The sequence below is a fragment of the Manis javanica genome, chromosome X (genome assembly GCF_040802235.1).
Source record: "Manis javanica isolate MJ-LG chromosome X, MJ_LKY, whole genome shotgun sequence".
NCBI lineage: Eukaryota > Metazoa > Chordata > Mammalia > Pholidota > Manidae > Manis > Manis javanica.
Window position 1 is genome coordinate 43,433,520 of NC_133174.1, and position 24,789 is coordinate 43,458,308.

Here is a 24,789-nt window from a genome sequence, read left to right on the forward strand (position 1 = left end):
GTCTCCTGGACTTGCCATAAGAATGAGGAGGGAGATGTCTAGGCTGGCATGTGCATACAGTGAGACAACAAATTTGACCGGATCTGTACTGTTGGAACTCAACCAGGAGTTGGGAGGGGTGCAAGTTGTAGCACTCCAAAATCTTATGACTATAGACTATCTACGGTTAAAAGAACATATGGGATGTGAACAGATCCCAGAAATGGGCTGCTTTAATTTGTCTGATGGTTCAAGTACAGTTGGACAATATCCATCGTATCATAGATAAATTTTCACAAATGCCTAGGGTGCCTAAATGGTTTTCTTGGCTTCACTGGAGATGGATGGTAATTATAGATTTGCTTTGTTTATGTCATGTATTCCTATTATGTTAATATGTGTGTGCAAATTAGTTAGTAGTTTAAAACCTATACATACTTAAGGTACTATACAAGAAGATATGTCAAAGAAATAATCAATCCTCCCATGTTTTCTTCCATATGCTACCTCTATAGCTTTTCTTCTTCCTTCCTAATTACAACCCTTAAATAGAATTCGTGCCTCATATCGAATTTACCGAGTATCATAATTCCTCCAGGTGGTAAAGATACCTCGAGACAAGTGCTTGGCATAGAAGCCACAGGGCATAAATCTGCAAAGAAGTAAAAAGCTAACCTTTCCAAACAATATGGCTTCTCTCTCACTTACCAACTTTACATTTCCCTGTATGGCCCTGGAAGATGACTGGTTAGCCAGAGACGGGTAAGATTCCTCAAGGGAGGAACAATCTAAGACAGGCACAGTCGCAGGGGGGTCATCAGGTGAGAAATTGGGGATCAACAGAGGTGAGGCTCAGAACCTCACCCCCCCTGCTTTGAGAGAAATCTTCTGCATCCGTGGATGTCTTGCTGCCCTTGTCTAGCCTGGATTAATACTTAGTCCATAGGCACACACCTGATCATCTGATCATCTACATTTGCCTTCTTACAGCACTAAACTATGTTTTCTACCTTTATCTTGCATCTACCTACCACTTCAGCATTTTATTAAAAATAAAAATAATAATAATAATAGGAGAAATGTGGGATCAACATATAAATCAAGTATAAAAATAAAACGAATATTCATATTTGACCTGATTGTTTATAGGTCATATTGCATGATCAAAACCGAAAGTTTCTGTGATGAATGCCTTTGTACTGTTCACCATGGAAGAATTTATTCACTATGTAAGAATTCATTCACCATGTAAGAACTTGTTCGTTATGCTTCAGAAGATTGGAGACTGACGAGAATTAGGCTTGAGATGGATTAATGATTGTACATTGAGCATTGACCCCCCTATACTGAATTTTATTGTTGTTAACAACCATTTGATCAATAAATATGAGAGATGCCCTCTCAAAAAAAAAAAAAAAACCTGAAAAACAAAAAAGTCACCCTGTATTATCATGAAGCAAGACAACTAGAGAAATGGAGTAGGACTATCCCGCACTGTTGGGGGCCCAGGGTGCTTGAAATGTCATCTTGTTTGTGGGAGATAGGCTCACATTTCCTAATCTAAGAGCCCTGGGGCCAGGCAGGTGGTGGAATTCAAGTTTTTGTAGCTAACTTGACTTTAGAAAGGTAGTACATGCATATGCCACATAATTGCAACACACCCCCAGCAGGGTCTGGGCAGCACTCTGTAATCAAATACATTAGTATTTCCACAGCAGAGTATGAATATTCACACCAAGTGAATCAACAAAGGCTAAATAGCCTCACAGCTGTTCAGGTTATTTTGCCCCTAAATGAGTTCTGGAAGAAAACAAAATAAATTTGTTTTTAGGGCTATTTGGATTTTGGTATTGTGGATAAGGCAAGAAGGGCCTACACATGCTCCTAATAGAAATTTGAAGATTATAAAAATAGGAGAGTAAAATAATCACTGTCCCACTGAGAAAGGGCTTCTGGACCTCCTCTCTCCTGGATGGGTTTTTTTTTAATGATCGTCCCAGAAAGTTCTAGAAATGGATGGAGGGGTTACTTATGCCTGGAAGGCATACTGGCATTTACTGCTGTTCACAGATGTCAGTCATGACAGTCTACCAATCAGCTGGAAGCTGGGCACTTCCCACAGGCTGGAAAGCTGGACCTGGTAGGAGGGGTCTGGGTGGCTTGGGAAGTTCCAACTAGGAAGAAGCACAAGATTTTGTAACATGGGTCAGGTTGACATGGACACAGTCTGGTCATATCCCTTGCAGGCTGAAAAATACTTGGTTCCTCACTGTCTGCTCAAAAGTCACTTTTTCTACTCTTCGTTCTAAACACTCTAAATGCAGGGAACTTACTCTTCAAAAGGACCCTGGTCTCATCTCTGGCTTTTGCCCATGCTGTTCCCCATGCCTGGGATTCCCTTCCTCCCACTCAGATCTGGTGAACTCCTACTTACTTCTCACACTCAACACAAATGCCACCTCCTCTTTGAAGCTTTTCCTGACTGCCTGTGGCAGAGCTAGTCTCGGGCCCTGGGCTCCACCAACTCTTGTCAATACCCACATCACACATTCTGTGTGCTTCTTTTCAACACTTTATGTATTTTTAGAGAGGATCCCATCTCCTGTTTCTCTTGGTATGAACAGTCCCTGGCACATGGGAGAGAAAAGAAGAAGAGACAGCAAGAGACAGGCAAGGACTGACTTGTTTCCTTGAGGTGAGCTGAGGACCAGACCAGGGGCTGGGAGGTCGTGCCAGTCTTTGTGTGCTAAGCTGTGTCAGCTGGGGTCTTCTAGGACAAGAAGGTCCTTAAGGGCTTTAAAATTCTACTTTGTAAAACATGACTATTTTAATGCTGGCTCCTTTTCTCTCTTTTCCTGTCCTTCTCTCTCTCTCTCTCTCTTTTTTTTTTTTTTTTGGTAATTATTGCCTTTTTGACCAGTCATTACTCAAGTTTTTACAGAAAGGTCTGGACCATATGTGAGACCCAAACACATGCCATCATTTGGGTATTTCACCACTCCCTAAACCAAGAACTAAGATGTGGATAAATTCCTAGGCCCAGTTACTGTTCAGGGCCAAGTTTTATAAACAGAGTGGCCATCCCAGGGAGGGCACCCTAATCCCAAACCACACAATCCCAGCTGGCCCCACAGACTGAGACATTGCTCAGAAGACAGGGTGGGACTCTGCCTTATATACAGCCATTTTTTTTATGGAAACAAAAATTACTTGTTTGTATGTTAAAACTGTATCTTTATGCTGTTCTTTTTCTGTTTTTAAAAATTATGGAACATTTATTGTAAAATGTACAAAAGTGTAGAAGATAGTGTAATAAACCCCCACATACGCATAAAAAAATAAAAAATAAAAAAAATAAAAAAAATAATCATAATAAAGGGAGAAATGTGGGATCAACATATAAATCAAGTATAAAAATAAAACGAATATTCATATTTGACCTGATTGCTTATAGTTCATAATGCGTGATCAAAACCGAAAGTTTCTGTGATGAATGCCCTTGTACTGTTCACCATGTAAGAATTTATTCACTATGTAAGAATTCGTTCACCATGTAAGAACTTGTTCGTTATGCTTCAGAAGATTGGAGACTGACGAGAATTAGGCTTGAGATGGATTAATGATTGTACATTGAGCATTGACCCCCCTATACTGAATTTTATTGTTGTTAACAACCATTTGATCAATAAATATGAGAGATGCCCTCTCAAAAAAAAAAAAAAGTGAAGGGATTTTGCATGAGGGTGGAGGAATAATGATTTGGAGGCTGTCTGTGGAGTACATTCCTAAACCAGGATATATGGACATACTATCCATTGAATTGTATCTTACTTTTTATTTTATCATTTAACACAATGCCCTGAGAGTTTACCTATACTATCAAAAATTACTTGCACATATATTCTCTCTATAAAGTTCTGAAATTTTCATCATATATATCCCCTTTCTTTCATACACATTTCTTCTTAAGGTCATTCCTAAGAATTTTATGTGTTTGGTTGCTATTGTGAATAGGATATATTTCTCCTTATAGCTCCTAATTGGTTATTGTGGTCTACTGTTAATTTTAAATGAAATTTGTGCTTCTCTGAACTGGTTGTAACACCTTACAATTTCCTTATGCATTAGTTAAATACAATCTTTAGTATATTTGTTTTATATCGTTATGAGAGTTAAGTTTTTACTTTTTTAAAAAGTTATCTTTTAATACTTGTAATTAATAGTTATTATCCAATATTATTTAAGTAAATTTGATAGAATTTCATTTATAGGTTTTGCATCTACGTTCACAATCTGAGTATTCTTTTTGGAGGAGTAAATTCTTTTATGTCAAATGTTACGAGCAGAGTGATGCTTTCTTCAAAAACAACGTGAATAACTGCAAGATTTTCAATTAACTTGACTATTTCTAGAAAATTTGAAGGAACTCACAGATTGAAACATCTGGCCCTAAGTATTTCTGGAAGTTTCTTTTTGATAATTGTTTTCAATGCTTCTACAGTTTTTACAGATCCATTTAGTTTTTAACTTCTCAATAATGCTTAGCATTTAACATTTTGTTAATCATTTTAAATTTCTCTGAGCTTTTCAAATTTATTAAGGTACAATTATAGCAGTATCCTATAATTTAAGAAACCTTCTTTGTATTTGTTTTATATTCCATTTATCACATATATTTTATTTACAATTCATCTTTGTTTTCTTGATTAAATTTGCTAGAGGCTCATATACTTAATTCATCCCCCCATACAAAATCTATCCCTTGGCTTTATATTACATTGGATTCATAGTCATGTAATTTCATTCCTCATTTTCAATAATGAAATATTTAAGGTTATAAATTTACTTCTGAATATTGGTTTCAAAATTTTGGTAAGTCATGATATCATTTTTGTTATTTTTTTTTAGTCTGCTAGTGTTTCTTTGGGATAATACTTGCATATAAATGTGTTCTGAAATAGTCAGGCAGTTGAAGACTTTGGTTTAAATTTGTTTTTAATTTGTAGAAGTTTTACATTATCACCAGAGAACAGGGCAAGTATGATTTCTACTTGTAAAAGTTTGCAAAGGTTTTCTTTGTGGCATACCATAATTTTTTAAAAAGTTCTCTGAATATTTGAAAATATTCACTGTCTATAACATACACTTTTTTATATTTATTAGTTTTGATGATCATGTTTTTCAAATAGTATAAACTATATATATATATATAATGGTCTACTTTAACTGTCATAGTTAAATTCATGAAAGTTTCCCATATAGGAATTTCTATAACTTTTCTGCTTGTATTGCAAGCAGTTGTTTCTTTACATATTTGGATGCCATTTTTTAAATAAAAAATTGTTTCAGTTCATGAATATGATATCCTCAAAATAGTTTATATCTTCTATCAATATAAAGTGAATCTTTTGGTGTCAACATGATTGTAAGATTATTGTTCCAGTTGATTTTTCTTCAAATAGGTAAGTGACATGATCAGATGTCTTATTTGGAGAACAAATTGACTGGAAGAAGGTGAGAGCAAAAGGTGAGAAGCCAGTGAGAAGTCTCTTACAATAATACAGGTAAGATATCATGAGTGCTTGTATTAAGACAAAGGTTCCTGAGATGTTTTTAGCAAATAGAATCATTCAGACTTGGAATTACTTGGATTGGAGGGAGTTGGGGCAAGCAAGAAAGTTGAAAGTAACAAACACCTAGATTTCTGACTTAGTTGACCATTATCTAAAAGGCAATATAGGAGGAAGAGCTGGGCTAGCTTTTCAATGTAGGCCATTTTCTAAAGTTCCTTCTGTTTATATTTTATAGTCATTTCAAAGGGCTGAAGCTTAGACCTAAAGCTCAGTGTTGAATTTTTGTCAGTTGATTGTTTACTCAAACCAATCTTTCTACCTTTGTATTAAACACTAGGTTAAATACTACATTTTATCAGAGACATCACATTTATTTTATGTGCTAAGAGCTCTTTCATAAATTTGAGGAATAATATAGACTAAGAGGGAATAAATGTACTATACCATCCCCAGGGTAGTCCAAAGGTGAGTGTTAGGTTTTCCACAAAAGGGCAGCATCACCCGATAAATTATGTCATTGACAGCCTCCTCCAATAGGGGGGCTGAGAGGGGAAGGTTGAAGGGTAAACGATGTAGGTTCAAGGAAGCCACAGGACTTGCAACACCATGAAAAGCAAAGGGCTCTAGTATCTCCAAGGCCATAACTTTAGCCACTCATAAGTGACTGGTAACAGCAGATGTTGCTACAGCAGGGAGAAAGAGCACACAGAGCTCTCACCAAGGGAGGATGACTGGGTGATATACCTGAAACCCTGGTTTATGACTGGCTCAGAAGCCAGCATGGATAGTGTCTATATTCCCTCCAAGTGTTGCTTTCTCTGTATAATCAGTATTTCACAGGGACCTTTATTTCATGTTCAGATATTTGTCACCCCTATGGTTTCCCTGTAAATCATGTTAGCTGAATGTTGGGCTTTAAAGCACACTATAATTCTGATATTCTCCTTTTTTAATAATGTTTGCTATTCTGATTATGCTCCTTTAATATCCTAGGGAAAGGAATGGACTGAAATTCATTGAGAACCCATTATGTGAAAGGCATTTTACATAAATTGCCTCATTTAATTACCACAATAGTACCATTATGTAGGAAGTATTGTCTCCCATGTAACAGAACTAACAAGTAGCATACATGGGTCTGACTCCAAAATGAAAACTCTTCCCAATTCACCAAGCTACCCCTCCGAGAAGCCTTATTTAAAACCTAAATCATGACTGAGTCAGTGACAATGTGTCTATTATATAAGGCATTACTTAACATGTCACCTCCTACCCAGGGACATGGCAGACAGAAGGTAATATAATAAATCCATGGTATTCTATACAGCTTCACTCTTACTAACTCAAATCCCCTTTCCCCTAAATATTCTCCTCAGGATAAATCATTTGGATGCAGAGCATGAGAACAATGGGAAAATTAAAGATGGCTTCTGTGTTTCTGGCTTGGTTGACTGAGGACATGGTGGTCCTAGTCACTGAGATAAGAAGCTTAGAAGGAGAAGAAGATGATGCGTTAGATTTTCAGCATGTTGTGCTTGAAATTATTCTGAGATATCTAAGTATAAACATCCTGTAGGAAATTGGCTATACGGATCTGGGCACAAGAGATACAGTCATCCAGATGTAGATGGTAACTGAAGCTGTGGAGCTGGGTAAATTTTCCATGGTATATTAATGAAGTTAGAAAAGGTGGAGCTAGATGAAACACTCATATTTAAGGGGTGGTCTGAGGAAAAGCAGGTAGTAAAGGAGCCTGGTTTTAGAAAATGAACAAAGATAGGAAAAGAACAAAGAAATGGGGTATATTAAAAGCAAAAGAGTTTCACAAAGGAGGATATGATCCAGAACAATGTCAAATGCCAGATATAAGTCATATATGATGAAACTGAAAATAATCCATTAACCCTGACAATTAGGAAGTAATATGTAGCTTTAGACACAGTAGTTTCCATTGAGTCCTACACATCAAATTCAGACAGCAGTGGGTAGAAAGCTAAATGGTAAGTGAAGAAGTAGAGACAGCGAGCATAAACTCTCTTTTTAAGAGACTGAGCACAAACAAAAGGAAGAAGATGGGGAAGCAGCAGAAGGGGAAATATGAATGCAGGAATATGCTTAGAAAGTATTTTTTTAACAAAAATAATTAAGATGGAGAAGTTTAGGCATGTGTATAAGATAAATGAAACCAATAGAAAGGGAGAAGTCTGAGCTGCAGTAGTACAGGGCAAAGGGCAGTCACAAAATGAAATAGAAGCCATATGGAAAACTCACCAATGGCAATGTTTGGTGGCAGCAGAATTACTATGCCTAAGTATGTACTTACCTTCCTTTTGAGTATGCCACTCAACTCACCTGGAACACCTTTCTCCTCCTGATGATTTATTTACAAATACTACTCAGCGTTAAACTTACATTCTACCTCCTGTATGAAGACCTACCCTATCAAACTCTTGTTTACTTACTTATTTATTTATTTATTTTGGTATCATTAATCTACAATTACATGAGAAACATTATGTTTACTAGACCCCCCATCACCAAGTCTCCCCCACATACCCCATTACAGTGACTGTCCATCAGCATAGTAAGATGCTATAGAATCACTACTTGTCTTCTCTGTGATGTACAACCTTCCCCGTGTCCCTGCCCCTACATTATGCAGGCTAATCATAATGCCCCTTTTTCCCCTTATCCCTCCTGTCCCACCCATTCACCCAACTTCCTTTCCCTTTGGTAACTGGTAGTCCATTCTTGACTTCTGTGAGTCTGCTACTGTTTTGTTCCTTCAGTTTTTTCTTTGTTCTTATATTCTACAAATGAGTGAAATCATTTGATACTTGTCTTTTTCCGCCTGCCTTCTTTCACTGAGCATAATACCCTCTAGCTCCGTCCATGTTGTTGCAAATGGTAGGATTTGTTTTCTTCTTATGGCTGAATAATATTCCATTGGGAATATGTACCATGTCTTTATCCACTCATCTACTGATGGACACTTAGGTTGCTTCCATTTCTTGGCTATTGTAAATAGGGCTGTGATAAACATAGGGGTACATATGTCTTTATCAAACTGGGCTCCTGCACTCTTAGGGTAAATTCCTAGGAGTGGAATTCCTGGGTCAAATGGTATTTCTATTTTGAGTTTTGTGTGGAACCTCCATACTGCTTTCCACAATGGTTGAACTAATTTACATTCCCACCAACAGTGTAGGAAGGTTCCTGTTTCTACACATCCTTGCCAGCATTTGTTGTTGTTTGTCTTTTGGATGGTGGCCATCCAAATTGGTGTGAGGTGATATCTCATTCTGGTTTTAATTTGCATTTCTCTGATGATTAGCGATGTGGAGCATCTTTTCATGTGCCGGTTGGCCATCTGAATTTCTTCTACGGAGAAGTGTCTGTTCAGCTCCACTACCCACTTTCTAATTGGATTATTTGCTTTTTGTTTGTTGAGGTGCATGAGCTCTTTATGTATTTTGGATGTTAACCCTTTATCAGATATGTCATTTATTAATATATTCTCCCATACTGTAGGATGCCTTTTTGTTCTATTGAAGGTGTCCTTTGCTGTACAGAAGCTTTTCGGCTTCATATAGTCCCACTTGTTCATTTTGCTTGCCTGGGGAGATATGTTCATGAAGAAGTTCTTCATGTTTATGTCCAAGAGATTTTTGCCTGTGTATGTTTCTAAGAGTTTTATGGTTTCATGGCTTACATTCAGGTCTTCGGTCCATTTCAAATTTACTTTTGTTTATAGGGTTAGACAATGATCCAGTTTCATTCTCTTACATGTAGCTGTCCAGTTTTGCCAACAGCAGCTGTTGAAGAGGCTGTCATTTCCCCATTTTATGTCCATGGCTCCTTCATCATATATTAATTCACCATATATGTTTGGGTTAATGTCTAGAGACTCTATTCTGTTCCACTGGTCTGTGGGTCTGTTCTTGTGCCAGTACCAAATTGTCCTGATTTATGTGGCTTTGCAGTAGAGCTTGAGGTTGGGGAGCAAGATCCATCCCTACTTTAGTGTTCCTGCTCAGGATTGCTTTAGCTATTTGGGGTCTTTGATGGTTTCATATGAATTTTAGAACTATTTGTTCCAGGTGGTTGTAGAATGCTGTTGGTATTTTGATAGGGATTGAAATGAAGCTAAAGATTGCTTTAGGCAGGATGGCCATTTTGACAATATCAATTCTTCCTATGGAAGAGCATGGGATGAATTTCCATTTATTAGTGTCCTCTTTAATTTCTCCTAAGAGTGTCTTGTAGTTTTCAGAGTATATGTCTTTCACTTCCTTTGTTAGGTTCATTCTGAGGTACTTTATTCTTTTCAATGCAATTTTGAATGGAATTGTTTTCCTGATTTCTCTTTCTGCTAGTTCATCATTAGTGTAGAGAAAATCCACAGATTTCTGTGTATTAATTTTGTATCCTGCAACTTTGCTAAATTCAGATATTAATTCTAGTAGTTTTGGAGTGGTGTCTTTAGGGTTTTTTATGTACAATATCATGTCATCTGCAAATAGTGACATTTTGACTTCCTCTTTACCAATCTGGATGCCTTGCATTTCTTTGTTTTGTCTGATTGCCATGGCTAGGACCTCCAGTACTATGTTGAATAAAAGTGGGAAGAGTGGGCATCCTTTTCTTGTTCCTGACCTTAGGTGAAAATCTTTCAGCTTCTCACTGTAAAGTATGATGTTGGCTGTGGGTTTGTCATACATGACGTTTATTATAGAGTTCTTACCCTATACACCCATTTTGTTGAGAGTTTTTATCAAGAATGGATGCTGAATTTTGTCAAATACTTTTTCAGCATCTATGGATTTTATGATATGGTTTTTGTCCTTTTTGTTGATGTGGTGGATGATACTGGTGGGTTTTCAAATGTTGTACCATCCTTGCATCCCTGATATGAATCCTACTTGATCATTTTGTATGGTCCTTTTGGTGTATTTTGAATTTGGTTTGCTAATATTTTGTTGAGTATTTTTGCATCTATGTTCATTAGGGATATTGGTCTGTAATTTTCTTTTTATGTCAGGTCTTTGCCTGGTTTGTGTATTAGAGTGATGCTGGCTTCATAGAATGAGTTTGGAAGTATTCTCTCCTCTTCTATTTTTTTGGAAAACCTTAATGACAATGGGTATTATGCCTTCTTTCTATGTCTGATAGAATTCAGCGTTGAATCCATCTGGCTTGGGGTTTTGGTTCTTGGGTAGTTTTTTGATTAGCAATTCAATTTTGTTGCTGGTAATTGGTGTGTTTAGATTTTCTGTTTCTTCCTTGGTCAGTCTTCAAAGCTTGTATTTTTCTAGAAACGTTTCCATTTCTTCTAGGTTATCTATCTTGTTAGCATATAGATTTTCATAGTATTGTTTAATAATATTTTGTATTTCTGTGGTTGAGTGTCTGTCGTGATTTTTCCTTTCTCATTTCTGATTCTGTTGATGTGTGTAGATTCTCTTTGTCTCTTAGTAAGTCTGGCTAGGGGTTTATCTCTTCACTTTATTTTCTCAAAGAACCAGCTCTCTGTTTCATTGATTTTTCTATTGTTTTATTCTCCTCTATTTTTTTTATTTCTTCTCTGATCTTTCTTATGTCCCTCCTTCTGCTGACTTTGGGCCTCATTTGTTCTTTTTCTCCAGTTTCAATAATTGTGACTTTAGACTATTCATTTGGGATTGTTCTTCCTTCTTTAAATAGGCCTGGATTGCTATATACTTTCCTCTTAGAACTGCCTTCGCTGCATCCCACAGAAGTTGGGGTTTTGTGCTGTTGTTGTCATTTGTGTCCATATATTGCTTGATCTCTGTTTTAATTTGGTCATTGTCCCATTGATTATTTAGGAGCACATTGTTAAGCCTCCATGTATTTGTGAGCCTTTTGATTTTCCTTGCACAATTTATTTCTAGTTCTATACCTTTGTGATCCGAGAACTTAGATGGTAGAATTTCAATCTTTCTAAATTTACTAAGCCTCTTTTTGTGGCCTAGTATGTGGTCTATTCTGGAGAATGTTCCATGTGCACATGAGAAGAATGTGTATCCTGCTGCTTTTGGGTGTAGAGTTCTGTAGATGTCTGTTAGGTCCATCTGTTCTAGTGTTTTGTTCAGTACCTCTATGTCGTTACTTATTTTATGTCTGGTGGATCTGTCCTTAGGGGTGAGTGGTGTGTTGAAGTCTCCTAAAATGAATGCATTGAATTCTATTTCATCCTTTAATTCGTTAGTATTTGTTTCACATATGTCGGTGCTCCTGTGTTAGGTGCATAGATATTTGTAATGGTTATAACCTTTTGTTGGACTGACTCCTTTGTCATTATGTAATGTCCTTCATTATCTCTTGTTACTTTCTTTGTTTTGAAGTCTGTTTTGTCTGATATAAGTACTGCAACACCTGCTTTTTTCTCCCTATTGTTTACATGAAGTATCTTTTTCCATCCCTTCACTTTTAGTCTTTGTATGTCTTTGGGTTTGGGGTGAGTCTCTTGTAAGCAGCGTACAGATGGGTCTTGCTTTTTTATCCATTCTATTGCTCTGTGTCTTTTGATCGGTGCATTCAATCCATTTACATTTAGGGTGATTATCGATAGATATGTACTTCTTGCCATTGCAGACTTTGGAGTCATGGTTATCAAAGGCTTAAGGGTAGCTTCTTTACTATCTAACCATCTAACTTTAACTCACTTATTACACTATTATAAACACAGTCTTATGATTCTTTATTTCTTTCCCTTATTCTTCCTCCTCCACTCTTTATATGTTATGTGTTTTATTCTGTACCCTTTTGTGTTTCCTTTGACTACTTTTGTGGGTAGTTGATTTTATTTTTTACCTTTAGTTAGTATTTGATTGGTCTTCTTTCTTTGCTGTGATTTTATTTTCTCTGGTGACATCTATTTAGCCTTAGGAGTGCTTCCATCTAGAGCAGTCCCTTTAAAATATTCTGTAGAGGTGGTTTGTGGGAGGCAAATTCCCTCAACTTTTGCTTATCTTTAAATTATTTAATCCCTCCTTCAAATTCAAATGATAATCTTTCTGGATACCATATTCTTGGTTCAAGGTCCTTCTGTTTCATTGCTTTAAATTTATCATGCCATTCTCTTCTGGCCATCAGATCAGTCTGATAATAGCCTCATTGGATTTCCTTTGTAGGTGATCTTTTTTCTGACTCTGGCTACCTTTAATAGCCTGTTCTTGTCTTTGATCTTTGCCATTTTAATTATTATATGTCTTGGTGTTGTCCTCCTTGGGTCCCTTGTGTTGGGAGATCTGTGGGCTTCCATGGTTTGAGAGACTATTTCCTTCCCCAGCTTAGGGAAGTTTTCAGCAATTATTTCTTCAAAGACACTTTTAATCCCTTTTTCTCTCTTTTCTTCTTCTGGTTCCCATATAATGTGGATATTGTTCTATTTGGATTGGTCACACAGTTCCCTTAATATTTTTTCATTCCTAGCAATCCTTTTGTCTCTGTCTGCCTCAGCTTCTCTGTATTCCTGTTCTCTGATTTCTATTCCATTAACAGTCTCTTGCACCTCATCTGGTCTGCTCTTAAGTCCTTCTATTGATTGTTTCATTTCTGTTATCTCCCTCCAGACTTCATCCCTTGGCTCTTGCATATTTCTCTGCAGGTCCATCAGCACAGTTAAAACTTTTGTTTTGAATTCTTTTTTAGGAAGATTTGTTATAACTATCTTTTCAGGCCCTCTTGGGAATTTTTTAAGTTATTTTGGAGTGGACCCTGTTCGTCTGCCTTTTCATGGTGATAGAAGTGATCGCTGGCAGGTTGCACATGTGTCAGCTGGGAGAACAAAGTCCCTTCCTGCTTGCTGGTCATCTTGCCCTTCTCTGCTGCCTGTGCTGGTTACCCACACACAAGGAGCAGTCTCTGCATTAATCCCCTGTGCTGCAGTGGGCTGGGCGGCTCTCAGGATAGTCTAGGGTACTGCCAGAGGTTACAGATGCACCGTGTGTGTTCTCCTGTGAGAACGGCACTCCTTTGTGCCTTCTGGAGCTTGCGCTGGCTTTTTCTGCCTATGCAGGGCATCTGTGCATAGGAAGCAGTCTCTGGGTCTCACCCAGTTAGCTGCACACTGGTAGAAGACTCTGTGTGGTTGCTGTGGGTGGGGCTGCTCCCTGGCTGCTCCACAGCAGTGACAATTCAGCCAGTTTTCTTGCAGCACTGGCAGTGGGGAATGAACAGCAGGCTGATTATTGCTATGAGGGGCTTCAGAGCTGCGTTGCCACAGAGGGGTTAGGGCACCTGATTTCCTTAAGATTCCCAGCCTGCTGGGCTGAGTGTACTGGGGCTATTTCATCCAGCTGTTAAACCCTTGCCCCTTTATGACTTGTAGAGCTCCCACTTTTCTTTTGTCCCAGGGGAGCCGGCTGTGGGGACCTGCTCGCAGTCTCCATCTCAGATTTTACTTTTCCATTTCTCTAATATCCCATACACCATGTGATGTGTGTCGGTGCTCCCAGTGCAAATTACTAGGGCTGGTTATTTAGCAGTCCTGTGCTTCCACTCCCTCCCGACTCTGACTCCTTTCCTCCTGCCAGTGAGCTGGGGGAGTGCTCAGGTTCCGCTGGGTCACGGCTTTGTATCTTACCCTTTTCGCAAGATGCTCAGTTCTCACAGATGTGGATGTAGCTTGGCTGTTGTACTATATCTTCTGGCCTCTTTTTTAGGAATAGTTTTATTTGCTGTATTTTCAAAAACATATTGTTTTGGGAGAAGATTTCTGCCACCCTACTCACGCTGCCATTTTGAGTACCTCCTATCCCTATCAATCTCTTCTGATGTAGTCTCTTTCTCTTGAACACTAACAGCTATTTCTGTCTGAATGATCCATTTCAAAATCACCCTTCACCCTGTGAAATCTCCTTTATATTTTTTTCTTAAAAAATGTATTGTTAACTAATTTGCCACATGTGTACCTTTTCTCCCTTGTTAGACTATACACTCTTCAAAGACAAAGTTTTTATCTTAGAGTTTGTCACAACTTCCAAAATGCCTACCATGGCTGGTAGTAGGATCTCTTTAAATCTATGTAGTGGATCAGTGGCAGCCAATGAGGAAACAGAAAGTAGGCAGAAGGAGACTGAAAAACTCTGGGTTAGGTAGGCCCTTGGTGTGTATAGAGTCATTTAGTTCTCTCAATACCAAATAAGGAGACTGAGTCTTGCAGAGTAAAATTAATTTACCCAAGGTGACACCAGTAGTATGTAGCAGTACCAGGATTTGAAACAAAGGCCATTTCTCCTGTGTCATTCTGGTTCAGTTGTCTGTAAGATTCAGTTCATGTGGAACACCACTTCCCATGATGATACAGATAGACATGACTCTACTGAGGCTTTACTACTAACCAGGTGGTTTCAGCAGCCCCTGAATCCTACAGCAAATCTCCTGTATCTTACCTCCTGACAATCAGCTTCAGGATCCGGAAAGAGCCTTTGATGAGGATGAGGGCCTCTTGGCGGGAACCATACAGTGGAGTGCCATTGATATTCACCAGCTCATCACCAGTCCTCATCTTCTGGGACAAGGCTGCCTTGCCCCCATCTTCGATCTGTGGTTCAGAGAACATAACAGAAAGCAGTGATGAGGTGACCCCTTCCCCAAAATTCTACTTCCTGTCTCCTCCCACCCTGCCTCTGACCCAAACACAGTACTCAGGGATGGCCCCAGTAAGCTCCAGGGAATAGCTAAAAACTTGTTCATAGGCCATTATTTACTGAAAGCGAACTTTGGGCAAGCCCTTGAGGAAGGAGACAACAGTGAAATAATGCAGTCTCTGCCCTAGAGGAATCTACAGTCTATCTGAGATAAGCACTTTTAAGAAAATGATGCCTGGAAGGAACCACAGTGTGGGCTAAAGTACCAGCACTGCATAGCAAAATGTACACACAGATTAGAGCCAGAAGAGGTAGGCTCCAGAAAAATGACCATTGGCAAGACTTCTCCTATCTTTGGGCAGACTTTGAAGTCTGACAAACTTGAGTTTGAATCTTGGCTCTAGTATTTTCTAGATGTGTGACCCTGAGCAAGTTAGCTAACATTTCCATGTCTCAATTACCTCATATGTGAAATACAAATAACAAGAGAACCTACCTCACAGGATTGTTAGCATAGGCAGTATCTGGGATCAGCAAATCCTCAATAAATGTGAGCTCCGATTATTATAGCAAGGGAGATGATTCTGAAGACCTTGAAGATGGCTTCTGGCTCAATATTCTTTGAGTGGAATTGCAAATTCAAAGATACTAAGTATGTACAAACAATGCAATTGATGATTTACCTATGTCTTTTCAAAAGGTGCTTAGCACAGTCCTTCCAGTGTCTGGCACATAGTGGGCATTCACTAAAAGCTGGGGAAATAGGTGTTTCATCTTCCACCATAACTTACAGAATTTCTATTGTCCTGGGCAATCTTGGCAAGAAAATAGTCAGGCTGGGGGACATTGAAAGAAAAGGCACAAGTAATAACCATCTGGGTAGGCAAAAGCAAAGCAAAGCAGAATGTCCCCCAACAGTCCTCACTCATAGTTACTTTATATGTAACATTCTTTCTACCACAAAGGTGAAGTCTACCTATTGGAATATCAATTCCATCCATGATGGTAGAAGTCATCTCATCCATCTTTAATTCATTCAAGTTTTTAGTAAATGTTTAGTATGCACAGAATGGCATACGAAGAGCTAGAGATATGGAAACAAGCAATGCATACATAGCTCCCAGCTTCAGGAATGTCATTGTCGTAAAGTTCTTATGTCCATGCAGATGGTCAGGTAAATAAATGTTCAACACATTCATGGAATTAGGAAGAGGTGTATGTGTGTTTGTTGTTTTCCTCCCAGGGGCAAATGAGAAGGATGATTAAACCAAAGGTAGATTCTAAGTGGGACAACTGAAGGCTGGTCTTTAATGCAGGTGTTTTTATACTTACTTCTACTCTTGTTCCAATCTTTCTTTGTCTTTCCTAGCATCCCTTTAATCTATCTCCACACCATGGAAGTTAGAATATTGCTGAGCATTAGAATATGGCCAACTCATGTACAATTTGGCAGGTAAGACCTCCTGAGTGCAGAGAAACGTGTTAATTCAGGATTTTAAGAACCCCATCAAATAAATTGAAATTCCATGTTAAATCATAGAATTATTAAATTTATTGCTGCTAACCCAATGTTTTTTTAAAAATTAACATTTGTATGACAAATCATAGGTTAGCCAAGTGACATTGAATATTTATACCTTTGTTCCAGTACCTGGGCCACCAGTCAAGACAAAATAAGTCGATATTGGTAAATGGGGAACAACTCTCAGAAATTAATTAGGATCACACACTGATTTCCATTGTCATTATCATTATGACTTCACAGTCACTTCTGTCTGCAGCCCGGGGAGGGGAGAGGGGAGAAGAAAATTGCTGTACTTGAATTTCAGAAGTTCTATTTGAATAACTCATTCTTTTGGCATCCATGGAAGGCCCTCAGCATCAGCCAGGACTTTCAACAGGGATCAGCCATTTGAAAGGGCTTCCTTAGGCTAGCAAAGAAAGACAAACAGGAGTCTAACTAATAAATGATAATAGATGTTTCTTGTTGATGTATATTAGTCTTAACTTACTCTACTCATTTTTAATTCATACAACTCAATTTTCTATATTACTGTTACCCATAGCAAGTCTTCTGTTTAATGTGCATTGATATTAAGTATCACTTCTGATTAATTAACCACTTTGTTACAAAAACAAGATCTCTGTTTATTCTAGGCCAGAAAATGGAAAGGGGGGACCTTTTAAACTAAAATGCTTAATTATTGCTGCAGCAAAAGCTCACACACTTTGTGGTCCCTACTGTCACTTTGGCTGCTACTGTCAGAGCCCTCAGAGGATCTACAGCCTTAGGCTGACTGTGCATGCCCCTTTTTCTGTTCTATGCCATTTCTTAGTCACCAGCAGTATTTTCCTCAGAACAGATATGTTGAGTGTAAAAAACCCACCTTAGTACAAGTGTGAGGATTCACAGGCAATAAACCAACAAATTGTGGGAACCCAGCACAATCCCAGAGTCCAGATGGGTTGAAATTAGGAAATGAAACTGTCTAAACATCCCTCATACTATACCCCAAACTAGCCCTTTCCCAGACCCAGGGCATTTGTGGAGGTATGAAATGGATTCCTTCTTACTACTCCTGACTTTCTGATGCTTTTACAACTTATTGTTCACTAGTCTTTCTCCTTCCAAATCCACCCCTAGATTTCTGGGATCCAGCACGTCCTCCATTTTTTGTTTTGTCTCCTGACAGACAGTTCTCCAGGTCAATGGCTCAATCACTCACTTGCTTATGTAGAAGTTAAAGCAGGTGTTCATTTTTCTGGCAAGAAAAAGGAATGAAAAGTAATGGAAGGGAGGAAGAAAGAATAAAGGGAGGGAGGGAAGGAGAGAGAAAGGGAGGGGAGAAAACATATATATTCTTCTAGCAAAGGTTTTGTTTTCCCTTTCCCACCACAAAACTTATAACCCTGGCTGGGACCCAGGAAAGGTGTGAATCAACAAACTTTTTGAGAATAACATTTCCTGCTTGAGGGACTGTACAGTATCATATGAAGCTGTCCATTCATCAAGGCTGGTCAACTTTCCAGCTCTTCGTGAATCAAACCTTGAGGGTGGCTTTCTTCTTTCATCTGAAGTGTTGTAAATTCTGAGGTTGGACACAGATACAGTGGAATGTTAGTATAAACACACATCACAAAGCCCAGTGTAAATGGTGATTAACTTATGTGTCATTTTGGATTATCCAAGTGATTGATGGGCTAGCAGTGAGTGGCTCAAGTAATTGAAAATTGACTGCATAAAGGTAGTATAACAAAAAGACAGTTAGTTTCTGTAAAGTTGGGAAGAGCTTATTGATCTTGGGTAAGTCCCTTTTCCTCTCTTTTGGCCCCTTTTATCCATCCTGGTAAAATATGGGGGTCTGATTTGGTGATTGATGAGTGCCCTTGGAACACTGACATTCAGTGACCTTCAAACATTAGGGAAGTCATACATTATCCTTCTGCTGACACAGATAATCCCAGTTTTTGCCCCATTGTACTTGGCCTTCACCCATGTTTCACTACTTCAAAACTGAGTAGCATCCATCTCTCATTTACCTCCGGTCTTTATCCATTGTTTCAGAGTGGTCCATGAAGGTTAGAACACTTTAAAAAGCACAGTTGGGAAACTGAGAAGAAGAATTTTCTGATCCCCATTTTGTGCTAATGAGCTGGCTATCTGAATATTTCTGATGGATCTACAATGAAGCATGAAGTGCTGTGATAACTGTCAACAAAGTGACAAGTTGTTCTCTTGAGAGTAAAGGCAAAGAAAAATCTACTTAACAGCACTTACTAGCTTTCTAGTGGTAACTTTTATTTAGTCAGATACTAGCATACTTGCTTGGATTGAATAAACAGGAGATATGACAAAAGAAAAGAAAAGCTAAATCAGACTTATCTGCAACATCAACAACCAAGTATTGAATACTTATTACAATAGTGTAACAGAATTTAAAATAAATGACATGATTATGAATACCTCTGGTTGCTACAAGAAATTTATTTTTAAAAAATAGCATTGGTTGAAACTTTCTTGGCCAGTTCTAGGAGCTTCTGGCCAAATTGCCAGCCCATACTCCTACCTCCAATCAGCTTGTATAGTCTAAGAAGACAAACAACTTAGCCAATTACTGAAATTGATTTATATTTTTTGCTAACAGAAAAGGTTCAGCCCAAATACAATAGTTGTATTCCTTTAAAAATCAGAATGTTCTCTGAATGTCTTTTTAGCACCTTTTGAAAGATTTTCAAGTTTCTGGTAACAATCCAGACACCAATTCAGCAATTCAGTCTCTTCTGGAGAATCAATAGAAAGAAAATGTACAGATGGAGAATAAGTTGTATTTGAGAAGTTTAACTAGTAGGAAGTAGCAGCATCAAATAATAAAGTCAGTGCTTATTCTGAAACTTAGTTTAAAATCTTGACAAGACCACAGATTGGGGGCTGTTTCTGATGTGTCCTCTCTCCCTTATTGGTGTCTCTTAGAATCTCAATATGCTAGGAAAGATAGATCAAAGTGCCCTGGACAGGGCAGACACTGGTCTTAAAACTTCTACATTCTCTTTGCCATGGATTTTCAACAGTCTGATTCTAGATTGCAGACATTCAAGCTGCCTAACTTGTCTCTCTTAGCAGCTCTCTCAAAATCCTTACAATTTTCCAAAACAGTTTAGATTAAAAAACAACAAACTCTGCTATTCCCACCTCGATCTCCCCTACCTTACCCCAGCTTCTCAAAAGGCAAAACAGAAAACAAAAACCTATCTCTTAACAAAACAAGAATTTTAAAACAACCAATTAAGAAGACATAAGAAGGTCTGTTTCTATGTAGTAATCCCTGTATAGAGAAATAATGAGGAGCTAGGCATCAAGAAAGAAATATTCTTGCTCACTACCAGCTAATGAGTAGATGCTCAAATCCTATAACAAGCTGTACCACATTGTAAAATTCTGTGGATCTGGACCAGGGGCACCCCCGACCTTGTGCCAATGTAACTATGCTGTGCCCCACAGCATGAACTACCCTATGTACAACTCCTTCTTCCTCTGCTGCTCAATCAACATCTACTTTACTAATCCTCATAACAAAGGTCCTCTAAGCTCCAAATAATTAAATTTCCCTGGGTATTAGCCCAAATCAAAGCCTAAATATCTTGCCAAAAACAGTCCACAGCCAAGATCAGCTCTAGGAATCTGGTGATGAGGAAAGGAGTAGGCAGTGAAAGGCACTATACCCTACATTAGCAACCAAAAGTCAATGTGTCTTTGCAACTGCCAAGTCTGACCATCCTGCCATCTCTCTAACTACAGTAAAGAGGAACAAATATCACACAGCAAGAGTAAACAAAGGGTTTTTCTTATATTATTAACCAATATGCCCATTGGGGTCCAGTTCACATTTTGTCAAATCTAGCCATTTGTTTATAATGAAGTCCTTTGTGAACATGAATATTATCACTGTTTGTCAAAAATGTTAACCTTGAGGCAGAGCCAGGATGGCGGCGTGAGTAGAGCAGCGGAAATCTCCTCCCAAAACCACATATATCTATGAAAATATAACAAAGACAGCTCTTCCTAAAATAGAGAACAGAGGACACAGGACAACATCCAGACCACATCCACACCTGTGAGAACGCAGCGCCTCGCGAAGGGGGTAAGATAGAAGCCCCCACCAGGCAGGACCCGAGCACCCCTCCCCCCGGCTCCCAGCAGCAGGACCAGTCAGTGGGTGCCTGAGGCCGACGCCGGAGAACAAAGAAACGGAAGTGGGTTTCTATTGTTTGTTTTTGGCGAGTGCTTCTTAGAAGCCTTAAAGGGACAGGGACCCCAATACTAGGGAAACAAGGCAGCAAGACCGGTGAGCGGGTGCCTGAGACTGGGGCCTGAGGACAAAGAAAAACGCACATTTTTCCTTTTTTTAAAAAATTTTTTTTTACTCTTTCATTGTTGCTGTTGTTGTTTTGGTTGTAGAGTGCAGTTTGGAAGTCTTAAAGGGGCAGGACAGGACACTTAGCCCAGACGCAGGGAATCTGGGGATCTCTGGGCACTCTAACCCCCTGGGCAACAGGGAGCACAGAGGCGCCTTATGGAGCTAAATACCCTCCCAGCCGCTCCCCCACCAACAGAGTTCCACCATTTTGGAGGAGCAGCCCAAGCCAGGCCACGCCCACAGCCACAGCAGAGATGAACTCCATAGCAACTGGGCAGGTAGCAGAAGCCCTGTCTGCACACAGCTGCAAAGCATAGGCCACTAGAGGTCGCTATTCTCCCAGGAGAGGAAGGCCACAAACCAACAAGAAGGAAAGCTCTTACAGCGGTCACTCATACCAGCTCTGCAAACTATCTCTATCACCATGAAAAGGCAAAACTACAGGCAGACAAAGATCACAGAGACAACACCTGAGAAGGAGACAGACCTAACCAGTCCTCCTGAAAAAGAACTCAAAATAAATATCATGAACATGCTGACAGAGATGCAGAGAAAAATGCAAGAGCAATGGGATGAGATGCAGAGAAAAATGCAAGAGCAATGGGATGAAGTCCGGAGGGAGATCACAGATGTCAGGAAGGAGATCACAGAAGTGAAACAAACCCTCGAAGGATTTATAAGCAGAAAGGAAAAGATGCAAGAGGCCATTGAAGGAATAGAAACCAGAGAACAGGAACGTACAGAAGCTGACATAGAGAGAGATAAAAGCATCTCCAAGAATGAAACAACACTAAGAGAAATATGTGACCAAGCCAAAAGGAATAGTATTCATATTACAGGGGTACCAGAAGAAGAAGAAAGAGCAAAAGGGATAGAAAGTCTCTTTGAAGAAATAATTGCTGAAAACTTCCCCAAACTGGGGGAAGAAACAATCGAACAGACCACGGGAATACACAGAAACCGCAACAGAAAGGATACAAGGAGGACAACGCCAAGACACATAATAATTAAAATGGCAAGGATGAAGGACAAGGAAAGAGTTTTAAAGGCAGCCAGAGAGAAAAAGGTCACCTATAAAGGAAAACCCATCAGGCTAACATCAGACTTCTTGACAGAAACCCTACAGGCCAGAAAAGAATGGCATGATATATTTAATGCAATGAAACAGAAGGGCCTTGAACCAAGGATACTGTATCCAGCAAGACTATCACTGAAATATGATTGCAGGATTAAACAATTCCCAGACAAGCAAAAGCTGAGGGAATTTGCTTCCCACAAACCACCTCTACAGGGCATCTTACAGGGACTGCTCTAGATGGGAGCACTCCTAAAAAGAGCACAGAACAAAACACACAACATATGAAGAATGGAGGAGGAGAAATAAGAAGGGAGAGAAGAAAAGAATCTGCAGACAGTGTATATAACAGCTCAATAAGCGAGCTAAGTTAGGCAGTAAGATACTAAAGAAGCTAACCTTGAACCTTTGAAAACCACAAATCTAAAGCCTGCAATGGCAATAAGTACATATCTCTCAATAGTCACCCTAAATGTAAATGGACTTAATGCACCAAACAAAAGACTCAGAGTAATAGAATGGATAAAAAAGAAAGACACATCTATATGCTGCTTACAAGAAACTCACCTCAGACCCAAAGACATGCACAGACTAAAAGTCAAGGGATGGAAAAACATATTTCAGGCAAACAACAGTGAGAAGAAAGCAGGGGTTGCAGTACTAATATCAGACAAAATAGACTTCAAAACAAAGAAAGTAACAATAGATAAAGAAGAACACTACATAATAATAAAGGGCTCAGTCCAACAAGAGGATATAACCATTCTAAATATATATGCACCCAACACAGGAGCACCAGCATTTGTGAAACAAATACTGACAGAACTAAAGAGGGAAATAGAGTGCAATGCATTCATTTTATGAGACTTCAACACACCACTCAGCCCAAAGCATAGATCCACCAGGCAGAAAATAAGTAAGGACACAAAGGCACTGAACAACACACTAGAACAGATGGACCTAATAGACATCTATAGGACTCTACATCCAAAAGCAAAAGGATATACATTCTTCTCAAGTGCACATGGAACATTCTCCAGAATAGACCACATACTAGCTCACAAAAAGAGCCTCAGTAAATGCCAAAATATTGAAATTCTGCCAACCAATTTTTCAGACCACAAAGGTATAAAACTAGAAATAAATTCTACAAAGGAAATAAAAAGGCTCACAAACACATGGAGGCTTAACAACATGCTTCTAAATAACCAATGGATCAATGAATAAATCAAAATAGAGATCAAGGAATATGTAGAAACAAATGAAAACAACAACACAAAGCCCCAACGTCTGTGGGATGCAGCGAAAGTAGTCTTAAGAAGAAAGTATATAGAGATGCAGACACACTTGAAGAAGGAAGAACAATCCCAAATGAATAGTCTAACATCACAATTATTGGAACAGGAAAAAGAAGAACAAATGAGGCCTAAAGTCAGCAGAAGGAGGGACATAATAAAGATCAGAGAAGAAATAAACAAAATTGAGAAGAATAAAACAATAGCAAAAATCAACTAAACCAAGAGCTGGTTCTTTGAGAAAATAAACAAAATAGATAAGCCTCTAGCCAAACTTATTAAGAGAAAAAGAGAATCAACACAAATGAACCGAAACAAAAATGAGAATGGAAAAATCACGACAGACTCCACAGAAATACAAAGACTTATTAAAGACTACTATGAAAACCTATATGCCAACAAGCTGGAAAACCTAGAAGAAACGGACAACTTCCTAGAAAAATACAATCTCCCAAGTCTGACCAAGGAAGAAACACAAAAGTTAAACAAACCAATTACGAGCAAAGAAATAGAAACAGTAATCAAAAAACAACCCAAGAAAAAAACCCTAGGGACAGACAGATGTACCTCGGAATTTTATGAGACACACAGAGAAGACATAATACCCATTCTCCTTAAAGTATTCCAAAAAATAGAAGAGGAGGGAATACTCCCAAACTCATTCTATAAAGCCAACATCACCCTAATACCAAAAGCAGGCAAAGACCCCACCAAAAAAGAAAACTACAGACCAATATCCCTGATGAATGTAGATGTAAAAATACTCAATAAAATATTAGCAAACAGAATTCAACAGCATATCAAAAAGACCATACACCATGACCAAGTGGGATTCATCCCAGGGATGCAAGGATGGTACAACATTCGAAAATCCATCAACATCATCCACCACATCAACAAAAAGAAAGACAAAAACCACATGATCATCTCCATAGATGCTGAAAAACCATTTGACAAAATTCAACATCCATTCATGATAAAAACTCTCAGCAAAATGGGAATAGTGGGCAAGTTCCTCAACATAATAAAGGCCATCTATGAAAAACCCACAGCCAAGAGTATACTGAACAGCGAGAAGCTGAAAGCATTTTCTCTGAGATCGGGAACCGGACAGGGATGGCTACTCCCCCCCACTGTTATTAAACATAGTACTGGAGGTCCCAGCCACAGCAATAACACAAAACCAAGAAATACAAGGAATACAGATTGGTAAAGAAGAAGTTAAACTGTCACTATTTGCAGATCATATGATACTGTACATTATAAACCCTAAAGACTCCACTCAGAAACTACTGGAACTGATATCAGAATACAGCAAAGTTGCAGGATACAAAATTA

General features: G+C 38.7%; 1 protein-coding gene across 2 annotated transcripts in view; it reads right to left on the reverse strand.

The window, feature by feature from the left end:
* The window catches only part of SHROOM4 (shroom family member 4), a 309,718-nt gene that overhangs the window by 140,021 nt on the left and 144,908 nt on the right, over positions 1–24,789 (reverse strand). For both annotated transcript variants that reach the window (XR_005055365.2, XM_036996370.2), the window contains exon 2: positions 14,969–15,120. Coding sequence is in view for 1 of the 2 variants with exons in the window: in XM_036996370.2 (XP_036852265.2) it covers positions 14,969–15,120 (152 nt within the window). In the remaining variant the exon portion in view is untranslated. The remainder of the gene's footprint in view (positions 1–14,968; positions 15,121–24,789) is intronic.